Source organism: Nuphar pumila, chromosome 3 (genome assembly GCF_984573655.1).
Source record: "Nuphar pumila chromosome 3, dmNupPumi1.hap1.1, whole genome shotgun sequence".
In the NCBI taxonomy this organism is placed as follows: domain Eukaryota; kingdom Viridiplantae; phylum Streptophyta; class Magnoliopsida; order Nymphaeales; family Nymphaeaceae; genus Nuphar; species Nuphar pumila.
This window is the reverse complement of record NC_143251.1, coordinates 50,740,403-50,753,778: the sequence shown is the minus strand read 5'-3', so window position 1 is coordinate 50,753,778 and position 13,376 is coordinate 50,740,403. Positions and strand designations below refer to the sequence as shown.

General features: G+C 42.4%; 1 protein-coding gene across 2 annotated transcripts in view; it reads left to right on the top strand.

Moving 5' to 3' along the window:
• Positions 1–13,203, top strand: part of LOC149842867 (Acid phosphatase/vanadium-dependent haloperoxidase-related protein) — an 84,912-nt gene extending 71,709 nt beyond the window's left edge. For both annotated transcript variants that reach the window (XM_090001616.1, XM_090001617.1), the window contains 2 exons: positions 5,955–6,047; positions 12,804–13,203. In XM_090001616.1, the coding sequence (XP_089857742.1) occupies positions 5,955–6,047; positions 12,804–12,875 (165 nt within the window). In that variant the 3' untranslated portion in view covers positions 12,876–13,203. The remainder of the gene's footprint in view (positions 1–5,954; positions 6,048–12,803) is intronic.
• The last annotated feature ends 173 nt before the right edge of the window (positions 13,204–13,376 follow it).

Here is a 13,376-nt window from a genome sequence, read left to right as displayed (position 1 = left end):
TCCAAACCAGGGTTACCGGAAGCACCTAGCTAAAAGGGGAAGTGCGCTTCGGAAGCGCGAAACGTCGCGCTTCCGAAGCGTGAGGGGAAGTGTCCCCCTTTTTTGGGAAGCGCGCTTCCCTTTAATGGGGGACGCATTTCCCTTTAATGGGGGACACACTTCCCTTTAATGGGAAGCGCGCTTCCCATCACGCTTCCCCCTCGCTTCCCCTGTTTTTTCCAATTTTTTGTATTTTTTATTTTTTATTTTTATTTTTTCGCTTCCCCCTCGCTTCCGAGACACTTCCTAGGTCGCTTTCGAGACGCTTCCTAGGTCGCTTCCGAGACACTTCCCGAATCGGTTCTAAGTGGTCCCACGCTTCCCCGCTTCCTAAAATTTTGAAAGTGCCTTGCTTCCCGTATCGCTTCCCGCTCCCGCTTCCTCAACTGGCAACCATGGTCCAAACCACCGTAAACGATTTTCTCTCATCTTATTTTCAATGGATGCAACGCCTACCTTCTTACGTATCTCCTCGTTTCGAATCTTATCTTTTATTGTATTTCCGCACATCCATCGAAGCATACTCAACTCAGCTACATTCATTTTTTGAATATGATGTCTCTTGGCCGCCCAACATTCCGTACCATATAATAAAGCGGGCCTAATTGTCGTCCTATAAAACTTTCCCTTCAACCGCAATTGCATTCTACGATCGCACAACACTCCAGTTGCACTTTTCCATTTCATTCACCCAACCTTTATCCTATGGTTTACATTTCCATCAATTTCTCCATCATTTCGAATGATAGATCCCAAATATTTGAAACAGTCATCCACCGATATGTATTTTATGCTACCCTGAATGACTGAGTTTGCTCCTAAGGGGACGTCCAGTGACCAAGAGAGTAAGTCCCTAAAGGCATACAAAGGCTTATAGATGCATCCGAATTGCAGAAGTGGCTATCTTTGTAGCATTTCCCCTAACCTTCGATGATTGGGGAAGTCAGGTCTTTTGCCTGGGATTGCCATTAATGGCTTGTCCATCGGAGTTTTGTACCATCCGTCCTCTCTCTTGATGAACCATGTCGAACGGGCACGACGGAGGTTTCTTAATCGTCGTCTCATTCTACATGCTCTAGTCTTTCGACCCACTCGAGCACCTTGCCTGTGAAGGTGCATAATTATCATTATGTGAATTATATGTGCTATTGGGCGTTCGAGACAACCACACACCTCTCATCCTACTTACCGCAGTACGCAATGTACCTGTTCAAAAGTACAACCACGATGAGAGGGGTAAGGATCTTTCGCAGGAAATCCCCCAACACGTCTGCTTTACAGAAGTCCCCAGTGAACTCATTCGAGTTTCAACTTATCGTGCTTGGGTACTTTAGACAGTCTCAAGCATCTTGCCTATTAGGCGAATATCAACCTTACATGATTTTCTTAAGTGCCAATACACGTTTCGAGGTTACTATAGACCTTTCATCCTACTCTTCGTAGTCCAAACATATTGTACATGACTAAGAATACGACTACAAGAGGAGGAGCATGGATTTCTCGAAAGAAATCCATCAACAATAATCTCGCGAAGGAAGTGCGCCAACTATCTTAGCTTGACCAAAAAGCCTAGAAACTAGGTCTCACATCAGAGGTGATGTAGCGTTGATCTGGCGATGGCGTCGGTTCCTCAATAGAACTCTCGCCCAACACATGCACATGCTCCTAAACAGGGTTATTCAAGTCGTATCGGATATACGAACTGAAGTTATAACACACTTCTCCTAAATACATCGATTTGGGAGATCCAGCCGCTATTGCACAAAGGCTTTCAAAATATGCTTTACAAAACTATACGTTTCGAAATTAGGTCAGTGCTTAAAAGTCATACTTTTTGAAGAACCAAGTGCATAAGTGTGCGTCGTGACTTTTAAAACAGATAAGTGAAACAATGTACACTATACACTTGAAGCTGCGTTCAGGGAGTGCAAGCTAAGAAGAGGCAAACCCGTGCACATTATAGTGTAACGGCAAATCGAGGAGTAAGACTCGATGTGCGAAGCTGCACATCAAGCGTAAGACGCGCAAGCCACACATGAGGTGAACTCATACCTCGACCACCCGAATCCATAGGCAAACAAATAGGTAAGCAACCCACGAGGTACAAAATTGTACCCTAACTAAGCAAGTACAAAAAGTGGCTCGCGAGGCACGAAGTCATACCTCGATTAAACGATAAGCGTAAGCAAGTAAAGAAGCATACGATAGAGATAAGATCGCAAGCAAAGAGTAAAGCATATGTGCAAAGTGCGACAACAACGTATACGAACAACACATACAAAAAGTAAGTGCAAAAGCAAGCACGACGACAACAGGAAAGTAAGGTACAAAGAGCAAAAGCAAGAAGTAAAGCCATGGCGCATAAAGCGCGGGGCAACAGAAAAGAAAGTGCATATAAGGAAATGCGAAACAAAAGTCTCGGCACATAAAATGCGATGGCAAAGTAAAGACAAGTAAAAAGCCATGGCGCATAAAGCGCGAGGCAACAGAAATGTAAAGTACGGAACGATAAAAAGGACAAGGATCGCAAAACCACGTCCTTGAATTAAAAGACATAAAATGTAAAGACATTAATTAAAAGCCTAGGCACATATAGCGCGGTGGCAACATAAAAGGAAAGTGCAAGGAAAGTAAAGAGGATAAGGATCGCGAAACCGCGTCCTTGAATTAAAAGACATACGTATATATTTTATACGTATACATATATCATCGTCCTCTTGCATTTTTAGTTATCTTTCCTTATTTTAGGATTTATTCGTTCATTGTCCTTTTACGCAAGAATCCCCTACCTTGAGGGGTTGCGGGTCTTCGTACGCCTGCGGCGTAGGTAAGTACGAGCTCGAGCCACGGAGGGCGAGCAGGATCCACCGTTCAACATGCGATGCTTAGAACGTTAGTATGCAAATCGAAAGCCAAAAGCGGGTTCGGTAACATCTGTAGTAGTACCGGGCCACATGGGTAGGCACGGAGCTCAGCTCCATGTAGAAAGGCAACAAAGACAGCAAGGCCTCCTGTCTGCAGGCTGCAGAGGCAGAAACTCTGCATCTTGCCGACAAGGGTGCCAGAGGCAGGGAGCAGGGGCTCCCTGCCTGCCAGGACAAAGAAGGCAGGGGAGGTGGAGTCTCCTGCCGGCAAAACAAGAGGAACAGGGCGACAAGACAAACGGCAGGGGGAGTGGAGCCCCCTGCCGGCAAAACAAGAGGGACAGGGGGAGCGGAGCCCCCCTGTCGACAAGACAAACGGCAGGGGGAGCGGAGCCCCCTGCCGGCCAAACAAGAGGGATAGGGGGAGTGGAGCCCCCTGTCGACAAGACAAACAACAAGGGGAGCGGAGCCCCCTGCTGGCAAAACAAGAGGGACAGGGGGAGCGGAGCCTCCTGTCAACAAGACAAATGGCAGGGGGAGCGGAGCCCCCTGCCGGCAAAACAAGAGAGACAGGGGGAGTAGAGCCCCCTGTCGACAAGGCCAACGGTAGGGGCCTCCTGCCGACAAGACGAGAAGGACAGGGGTAACAGAGCCCCCTGTCGACAAAGCAAACAGCAAGGGGGTTGAGCCCCCCTTGCCAACAAGACAAGAGGGACAGGGGGAGCAGAGCCCCCTGTCGACACCACGAACGGCAGGGGGCTCCGCCCCCCTGCCGGCAAGAAAAGAGGGGCAGGGGGAGCGGAGCCCCCTTTCGACACTACGAACGGCAGGGGGCTCCGCCCCCCTGCCGACAAGAAAAGAGGGACAGGGGGAGCGGAGCCCCCTGTAGACACCACGAACGTCAGTGGACTCCGCCCCCCTGCTAGCGAGGAAAGAGGGACAGGGGGAGCGGAGCCCTCTGTCGACATAACAAACAGGGGGCTCCCCCCCCTCTGCCGACAAGGAAAGAGGGACAGGGGGAGCGGAGCCCCATGTCGACACAATAAGCAACAGTGGGGGGTTTACCAAAGGAGAAGAATGGCGGCGAAGGGAGGGGGTGGTGTGGCTGGCGGCTTTAGTCGCCGACGACTGCTCGCAGACCAGGAGGCTATTGGAAACAGTGAGGAAAAAGGAGAGGCAAGGTCAAAAACTCCGACGTCGGGGGCTCTGGCGCAACCGACGACTGGACGGAAGGTAACAAGGAAGTCGGCGACACGACGGCGGCTCTAGTCGCTGGTGGCCGTAGAGGAAGGGGCGATGACCGGCGGCAGGTGGTCGTCGGCGACAGTGGTCGCCGGTGACAGCGGTCGCGGGGGACGAGAGGAGACAGGAGAGACAAAGATGAGAGAGAAAGGGCGAGGGCTTTTGCCCCTCGCCCGAGGCGCCTGTGTCTTTAAAGACACAGGCTTCTCGATCGTTCGAGAAGCCGGGTCTGGGTTGGGATCGGATCCGGGTCCAGCTCGAATCCGACGCTGCGGGCAGACCACGACACGTGTCTGACACATGCCTAGCACGTGTCTGACATGTGTCCATTTTTTTTTTAACAGGCTTTACATTATCAATACAATTATTTGTTTTTTTTATGTGTTCTTGTTTGTGAACATTGTGCTTAGCTTTTTGTATCTTGCCTATAAGTGGCTTCTTGTGTGGTTGTTCCCTATCTGTAGCCTCTTATTTTATCTGTCTTGTGCACTTGGATTTCATTACACTAATGACACCCCAAAATTCTAACGACACATAAGGGTTTTGCTAGCAACAATTCATCATTTTAGAACCCTGCTAACGACACTTTAAAGTGCTGCTAATGATAATGTAAGTTCCTGCTAATGACAATTCCTGAATTGTCGTTAATAAACAGGCTGGACTGCATTGAAAACTTAACTTGTTTCATCCATAACTTCCTATCCGGATTTCAAATTGAGGTGATTTTGATGTGTTGGAAAGCTAACATCCTTTGCTTTAAATTATCTTTTAAGTACAAAACCAAATTTGATTGTTTTGGGGGTCAAAAATGCACTCAAAGTGGACCCTAGCTAAAAACATGATTTTTACTAAATAAGTCACTTTTTTTTGTCATAACTTTTTGCTCCGATGTCGTATTGACCTAATTTTTGTCTTGTATGAAAGCTGAAATTATTTCAGTTTTTGGACAAAAACTTTGAGGATGCCGTTTTGAGGACTAAGAATAAAGTTGAATTTAGGAAGACTCTGAAAATGGGTCGAAGACACTGGATTTTGACATATGACTCTTGACATGAAATGATTTGGTCAAAATTGAGGTGTCTACACATGGTTGTCTTGAGGAAGGCATAGCAAGATAGTTTATCCCTAATAGTTGTGAAAATGGATGAAGCTCAAAGGCAGAAGGTGGATTCTGGTTTTGAACTGATGGCTGCTTATGGCTTGGTGGCTAATCTGGAGGGAGTGAAATAGGACTTTTTCGAAGATAAAGGGACTAGGGCTGAAGCATGTACTGGAATTTTTACAGTATTGTCTGCTTGATTGCTTAAGAGAGTTGGCTGGGACCAGATTTGTTGTAGTTGGGTACATTGAGAATATACTTTGAAGTGCAGTAAATGTATCAGAAAGAAAAGGAATATAACAAGGTTATATGATTGACATATTTTGTTTTCTCCATAATGTACTACTAGAAAAACTCAGTCCTTAATACGTGATATTGAAATCTCTTTTATTCATTGCAGTATAATTCTGTGCAACGTTTAGGTGCTGCTGCATTGTGCATAAACAGCAGTCTTTATGTCATGTTTTCATTGCCCTAGTTGTTGTGTTAAAAGATTTTTTATCTTGAAACTGTATTTAAAGTCTCAAAGGCACCTTTCTGTATGAAATACAATATGAACAAAATGTCAGGCATCTCAGTAGCCTGAAGATGATAATGATTGAAGGTTGAACATATGTATAGCCGCATTCTGTGTTTACTGTGACAGATTATCTTAGCAATACAGTTTATCAGGAGTACTCACATTATCTAAACAAGCGGGCTCCTTACAGGTCCTGAATCAAATTGTGTTTGAACTGCCAGAGGAGCATCCTTTGTCTGACACTGGACCATTACATGAACTTCTTGGCCACACTCCACTTCAGGTTTTTCTTTTCATTCTCTGAGTCAATCCAAGCTTTAATTTTCTGTTTCCCATTTTAGTTGTACTGGAGATTCTTTTTTGCTCATGATTCGTATATTGTTCCAGTAACATCTTGTGCTGTAGCTGTAAAATGATACATTTTTTAGTAAATTACGTATTTTGCACCATGGGAAAGATAACATGCTTGTATTTCTTGTTTATGCATGTGGATAGTACTATTAATTGAAATGTATTACAGTTTCATTTTATCTATCTACTGGAAAAGGTAATTATTCAATGCTAGACGCATCTGTTGTGGCATGGTGCTGCTAGGACATCTTAACTTCCGTGGCAGGAGCAGATATTTCAAAGTTTTTTGGTGTTTCTTTCTCTTCCTTTTAGCTTCGATTCAATTGCTTGGGGAATCTAATTTAGTTTGGTTATATCATTTTTGGATCTTTGATCCACAAATGATCATTATCATTTTGACTGAATCACTTGTGCTGCGTATTTGCTCTGCAACCAAATTTGTCTTTGTTTTGACTGAATCACTTCTACTTTTTCAACTCCCTGTAGCCTCTCTTCAAACATTAAGAAAAATGTATAATAATAAAAGACCAATAGAATCTGCAATATCTGAACTCATACAATTTGCTTGGTCATCTTTGTCTTCCTCAAGTTGCAGGTTGATGACTTTTGAGATTGACTACTTGTCTAGTGCTATATTTGGAATTATTTACTGTAAGAGAAGCCATACCATTTGAACTATCAATCATGTTGATCCTGTCAACAAAGTTATTTTCAAGTCATAGCCAACCATGAAAACTGTCTTCTAAGCCAAAATAGCAGACTTAACATAAACTAGTGCAGTATGCTACATGTACTGAAAAATGTATTGTTCTGTTTAGAGAACTAATTTTAAGGCAGCAGAGATTATCCAGGTTCCTATTATGCAGTAGTATCTCATCTTGATGTTTTTCACGGAGTTGAAGTTTGACTAGATGTCAAGTTGCATGGAAATGATCAATTTTTTTTGCTTAGATGTCTTCAACTGCTTTATAAATAGCTTACAAACATTTTCACAGCTTCATTCATTGTTAAGATTATTAGAATATAGATCGGATATGGATCCAGTACTGGATCCATATCCATATAGAATAGGTTCACGTGGTTGCTACATTATAATGTATTATACATTACTAACCAGGGGCAATCTTGCCATTGTAAAATATTATTGTAAACCTATTTTATACTAATGATGTTTAGTGTAGCACACAGAAAAGAAGTGGCTGCCGATTCCAAGGAAATCCCCTCTCCTCTCTCCTCTCTTCTCCACTCCTCCTTCTCGGTATTCACGATAGAACTGCCAACCCAAGCAGTTTTAACATGGTATCAAAGCAGCGATTAATCTGGGCGTAAAAGTGCATTCGTCAGGGATCGTGAAAGGATCTGCCAAGCCTTCGGCCGAGTCTTTTCCCTCATCAGCTATGGTGAAAAGGCCTACTTCACGACCTACCGTGCCTAACCTTCAGTCGAGTTCACAGACGAGCTGAGTCTCCTCTTCCTCCTCTTCAGAACAGTCGAGTTTCTCATCTTCAGAACAGCCGAGTTTCAGAACAGCCGAGTTCCTCCTCTTCAGAACAACCGAGTTTCAAACAGCCGAGTTCCTCCTCTTCAGTCGAGTTTCAAATAGGTCACCTCTTCAGCCGAGTCTTTTGCTCTTCATCCCCTTCAGCCGAGTCTTTTGCTCTTCATCCCCTTCAGCCGAGTTTGAAACAGGTCACGCCTGATTCATTTCTTTCTCCCTTTTCAGCGAGTCTTTTGTTCTCTTCCCTCTACTACTGAAATACTTCTTTTCTATCAACTGTTTCTTCTATTTTCCTTCGCTGAGATTCCTTTCAGCTTCATTCCCATATCACGCCAACTATTTCTTTCCCACGCTGTCGTTATTTTCTGTTTTTCTTCTCCATCAATTCTGAACATCACGTTACTGCTGGTCTGAAAACTGTTTTGTCACGACTGCTTTATTCTCTTCTACTTAACCTTTTATCTTGAATTGCTCTGTCGTTTTGTTGCTTCAGCCACTAGTGTTTTCATTTCAGTTTCAGTTTCAGTCACTAATACTTCAGGCAAGCCGTATCTTCTCGTTGTCAACCAGCTACCAATGGATACTTCAGGCAATTCGGGTCTTTCTTCCAACTTCCTTGGACAGCTAGTTTCAGAAAAATTGACTACCAACAACTACCTGACTTGGAAAAGGCAAATTGCTCCTTTTATTCGTAGTCAAGACCTTTCAGGCCACTTGGATGGATCTACTCCTATACCTCCAGAATTTATCATAACCGAAACCAAAGAAGATGGAGGATTGCCGAATACTATTCGCAATCCTGCATTTGTTTCTTGGATGAAGCGCGATCAGGCTCTTGTTGCATACATCACTTCCACATTATCTCAAGAGATATTGATTTCCATTCCTGATGATTACACATCCAAAGTTTTGTGGGAGGTTTTAGCTCAGATATATTCTCAGATATCAGAGGCTAAAGTGTTGTTTCTCAAACGCGAATTTCAGATGTTAAGAAAGGGGGCAATGAGCATTATTGAATTTTTAAATCAAGTTAAAAGCATTATGGACCAGTTAGCCATGGTTGGATATCCAGTATCAGATAAAGAAAAGGTGCAACAAACACTGAATGCCTTGGGATCAGAATATCATGTCCTTGTGACCTCCTTATTGTGCTTACCTACATTACTCAGTTTTGAGGAATTACGCGCCAAACTGCTTCAATATGAAATGACTCTAAAGAGCATGTCTGATACTTCAGCTGGACAATCATCTACGCATGAGGTTCTTGCCACAGGGATGATAGTTGATCGAGCACGAGGAGGACGTGGCAGAGGCAGGGGAACTGCCATCCAGGGTGGACGCGGATTACTACCCACACCAAATTCCACTGCCAGTTTTTCAAGGAATGTTCCCACATGCTATCAGTGTAATAAACGAGGTCACATCAAAGTCAACTGTTGGTTCAACCCGCAGAATCGAAACAGAGCGCAAAATAATAGAAATACTGCTACACCAGGAACTGCAGGTACCTTTCGGGTCAGTGATGATGCTAAGGATCTTCTCTTATCTGCGATGGCCAACTTGAACTTGAAACAGAATGATGATGGAATATGGTATGTTGACTCCGGGACAGCGACTCATGTTACTGGCAATGTAGGTAAATTCTCTACTTTGGTTCCCTATTCTGGAAAATCTAATATTGTAACTGGAGATGGGACTCACCACCCTATTTCAAACATAGGCAATGTCCTTATTCCTTTGTCTGAGTCATCTATTTCTTTATCTGATGTCGTTCATGCACCAAATATAAAGAAAAACATTGTCTCTGTATCTAAACTTGTTGACTCTACCAATTCATTTGTGAAATTTACTCCTACTTATGTCTTTGTCAAGGATCTTCAAACGAAGGAGATGTTCGCTAAAGGAGAGCGACGTGGAAACATGTATGTCTTCAATGAAGATCCAGCCTCCAGTGTCTTGAAGCCCAAGTCTGATCATGTCTCTGAAAACGTCCTAAGTTTATCCAAATGTAATAAGCCAGATCTCTGGCATTCTCGTCTTGGTCATTGTAGTCAAGTCTTTATTGAAAAGTTAGTGTCCAATGGTTTTCTTTCAGAGTCTGTTTCATTTTCATTAAAGAATAAAATGTGTTCCAGTTGTCAAGTTTGCAAGAGTCATGTGCTTCATTTTCATCAAATAAATAAAAGATCTTCTATTCCTTTTGAGATAATATGTTCTGATGTTTGGGGTCCAGCTCCCAATCCTTCTTCTTCTGGAAGTAAATATTATGTATCTTTTATTGACAGTTTCTCTCATTTTACCTGGATATTCTTCATGAAACACAAATCAGAGGTTTTTCTTATTTTTTGTCACTTTCATGCCTATGTTAAAAATCAATTCTCCCAAAATATTCAAATTCTCCAATGTGATGGAGGTGGTGAGTATTCCTCCAAAGAGTTTTTAGACTTCCTCCAAGATAATGGGATACATCGTAGAGTTTCTTGCCCGTATACTCCACAACAAAATGGAATTGCTGAACGTAAACACAGACATGTTGTGGAGAGTGCAATGAGTATGATGCATTGTTGTAATTTGCCCATCAACCTTTGGACAGAAGCTTTTCATACTGCCACTCATGTGATAAATCGTCTTCCTATGCCTATCCTTGAAAATCAGTCTCCCTATTATGTTCTCTTTGGTATACAGCCTAATTATGATGAGTTATGAGTTTTTGGATGCACATGTTATGTACATGTTGACAAATCCATGAGAAACAAATTTCAGGACAAAGCCTCTATATGCCAATTTGTAGGTTATGCAGATGAACACAAGGGGTACAGGTGTTATGACCCTATCAATAAGAAGATTAGAATTTCCAGAAATGTTGTCTTTGATGAAAATAGCTTTACAGAAAATAAAGCCAACTATGATCGTGAACATGGTGATATGGCTGATAATTGGTATAATCCATGGCTCAGTGCTGAACTTATCTCACATGCTGCTGAATGTACCACTTTGGCTCCTGAAAACATACATGATGAGACGGTTTCAGATAAGGTGTCGGAAACAGAATGTCAGAGATACAAAGGGAATGTCTACACCAGAAGACCCAGAGCGCAAATAAATTCACCTGTTGGAGAACACATGACATTCCCCAATAATGTGGAGGCACCAAGAAAATCAAGCAGGATAAGGCATTCAATTGAAAAATGGGTAAGTTACGATAACTTCTCTATGGATTTTCAGATTTTCCTATCCAAGGTTGAAAAACATGAAGAACCACTTGGATTTTGTCAAGCTGTTCAATCTGACAAATGGATTGAGACAATGAATGAGGAAATAGAGGCACTTCATGAGTGTCGAACATGGGAGATAGTTGGTCGTCCCCCAGATAAAAATGTTGTTGGCTCAAAATGGGTGTATAAGATTAAATATAAACCGGATGGGAGCATTGAATGATACAAGGCACATCTTGTTGCCAAAGGGTTCACCCAAGAATATGGTGAAGATTACGATGAGACCTTCAGTCCAGTAGTGAAAATGGGAACCATTCGCATTATCCTCGGCCTGGCCATTGAGCATGGGTGGAGCCTTAGTCAGCTTGATGTCAAAAATGCATTTCTTCATGGGGACTTAAAAGAAGAGGTCTATATGGAGCAACCTCAAGGTTATGCAGAGGGAGACCCAAAAGCATATGTATGTAAATTAACCAGAGCATTGTATGGTTTAAAGCAAGCCTCCCGGTCATGGTTTGAAAGCTTCTCCTCAGAGATTCAGAACCACGGTTTTATTCGTTCCCAACTAGACCATTCTTTATTCATATACAGGGATAGAACCACTGTAGTTTTCTTACTTATATATGTTGATGATATAGTGGTCACTGGTAATGCTCCAGAGCGTCTTCAACAAATTAAAGTTTTGTTGAGTATGCAATTTAAGATGAAAGATCTTGGAAAGCTAAGGTATTTTCTTGGTGTAGAGGTGGACAGACAAGATGGAGAAATGTCATTAACTCAACACAAATACACTCTTGATCTTTTGGCCAAAGCAGGAATGACAGATTGCAAACCTGTGCCTACACCCAGTGTTGTCAATAAAAAACTCAACATTTGTGATGGCGAGTTGTATCTTGATGCAACCAAGTATCGCAGTTTAGTGGGCACGTTACAGTATCTTACTTTTACTAGACCAGATATTGTATATTCTGTAAATCAAGTATCTCAGTTTATGCATGAACCAAAGACTGGTCATATGGATGCTGTCAAGCGTATTCTCCGATATCTAAAAGGCACGGTGGGTGATGGACTCAAATATGCTCATTCTTCATGGGCAACACCGAAACATGACATATTGGCCTATACAAATGCAGACTGGGCAGGAGACCCAGATGAAAGAAGGTCGGTTTCAGGATACTTTGTTTTCATTGAAAGCAGTTTTATCTCATGGAATAGCAGAAAACAGAAAGTTGTGGCAAGGTCTAGCATGGAAGCAAAATATAGATCTATGGCAGCTACCACAGCAGAAGTAACCTGGGTTAGGCATCTCCTTACAGAAATGGGAGAGAGTATCTCAAGTTCAACCCTCATGTGTGATAATAGAAGTGCTGTACAAATTGCTTTCAATCCTGTTCATCACGGTCGGACCAAACATATTCAGATTGACCAACATTTCATCAGACAAAAGATAGCAGACAAAGAGATTGAACCGGTCTATGTGCCTTCAAAAGACCAAGTTGCTGATATGTTCACAAAAGGTCTCACAAGTAACCGCTTTTGGTATCTGAAGAACAAGTTGCACATGGTTCAATCCCATGCACAACTTGAGGGAGGGTATTAGAATATAGATCGGATATGGATCCAGTACTGGATCCATATCCATATAGAATAGGTTCACGTGGTTGCTACATTATAATGTATTATACATTACTAACCAGGGGCAATCTTGCCATTGTAAAATATTATTGTAAACCTATTTTATACTAATGATGTTTAGTGCAGCACACAGAAAAGAAGTGGCTGCCGATTCCAAGGAAATCCCCTCTCCTCTCTTCTCCACTCCTCCTTCTCGGTATTCACGATAGAACTGCCAACCCAAGCAGTTTTAACAAAGATGTCTGAAGATAGTATATGTTATGATAAGATTAGATAATTAGGAGTGCTTTTGCATGCATGACATTTGATGTTTTCTTTTAAATTTGTTGAATTCTCTCAGGTTGTTGCTGGTGCAGTTCTTGGACTTGTCACAGCTCTTGTGGCATATGCCATATCCAAACCAGTGAGTTAAGCATTACACCGTTGAGGAGATATGACTGCTGCACTAAACAATCTCTTCCACAACGATGTCCGGAGAACAATCTCAGGACAGAAAGATCTGCTAGCACCATGTTTTCAATCAACTTTCTGCATCTGATGTGTGCTTTTGTGTTCATCGTGATTGTGTGTACCTGTCACATATGCTCTGGGCATTTCTCACATGGACGTCTCTGTTTCTTTGGAAGTAATGTATTGCATGTAAAGAGGCATTGACAACCTTGTAATTCTTTTGTATGCATCATGGGTGTGAAACATTGTTGAAGGAGATTGATGCTTAGTGTTCTTATGTTGGATTGTCCCATCTATGGGGGTTAGCTTATAAGTCTTGTTTATGGTTTAATACCTTTTTAATGTTGGTCACTCTTATAATTTTCATGTCAGTTACTGTATTCTTCCAAGTTTCACATGTCTCCATTTTAACTAGTATTTAACTTATATTCCATACAATGCTGTTTCAAGTTTTCATATAACC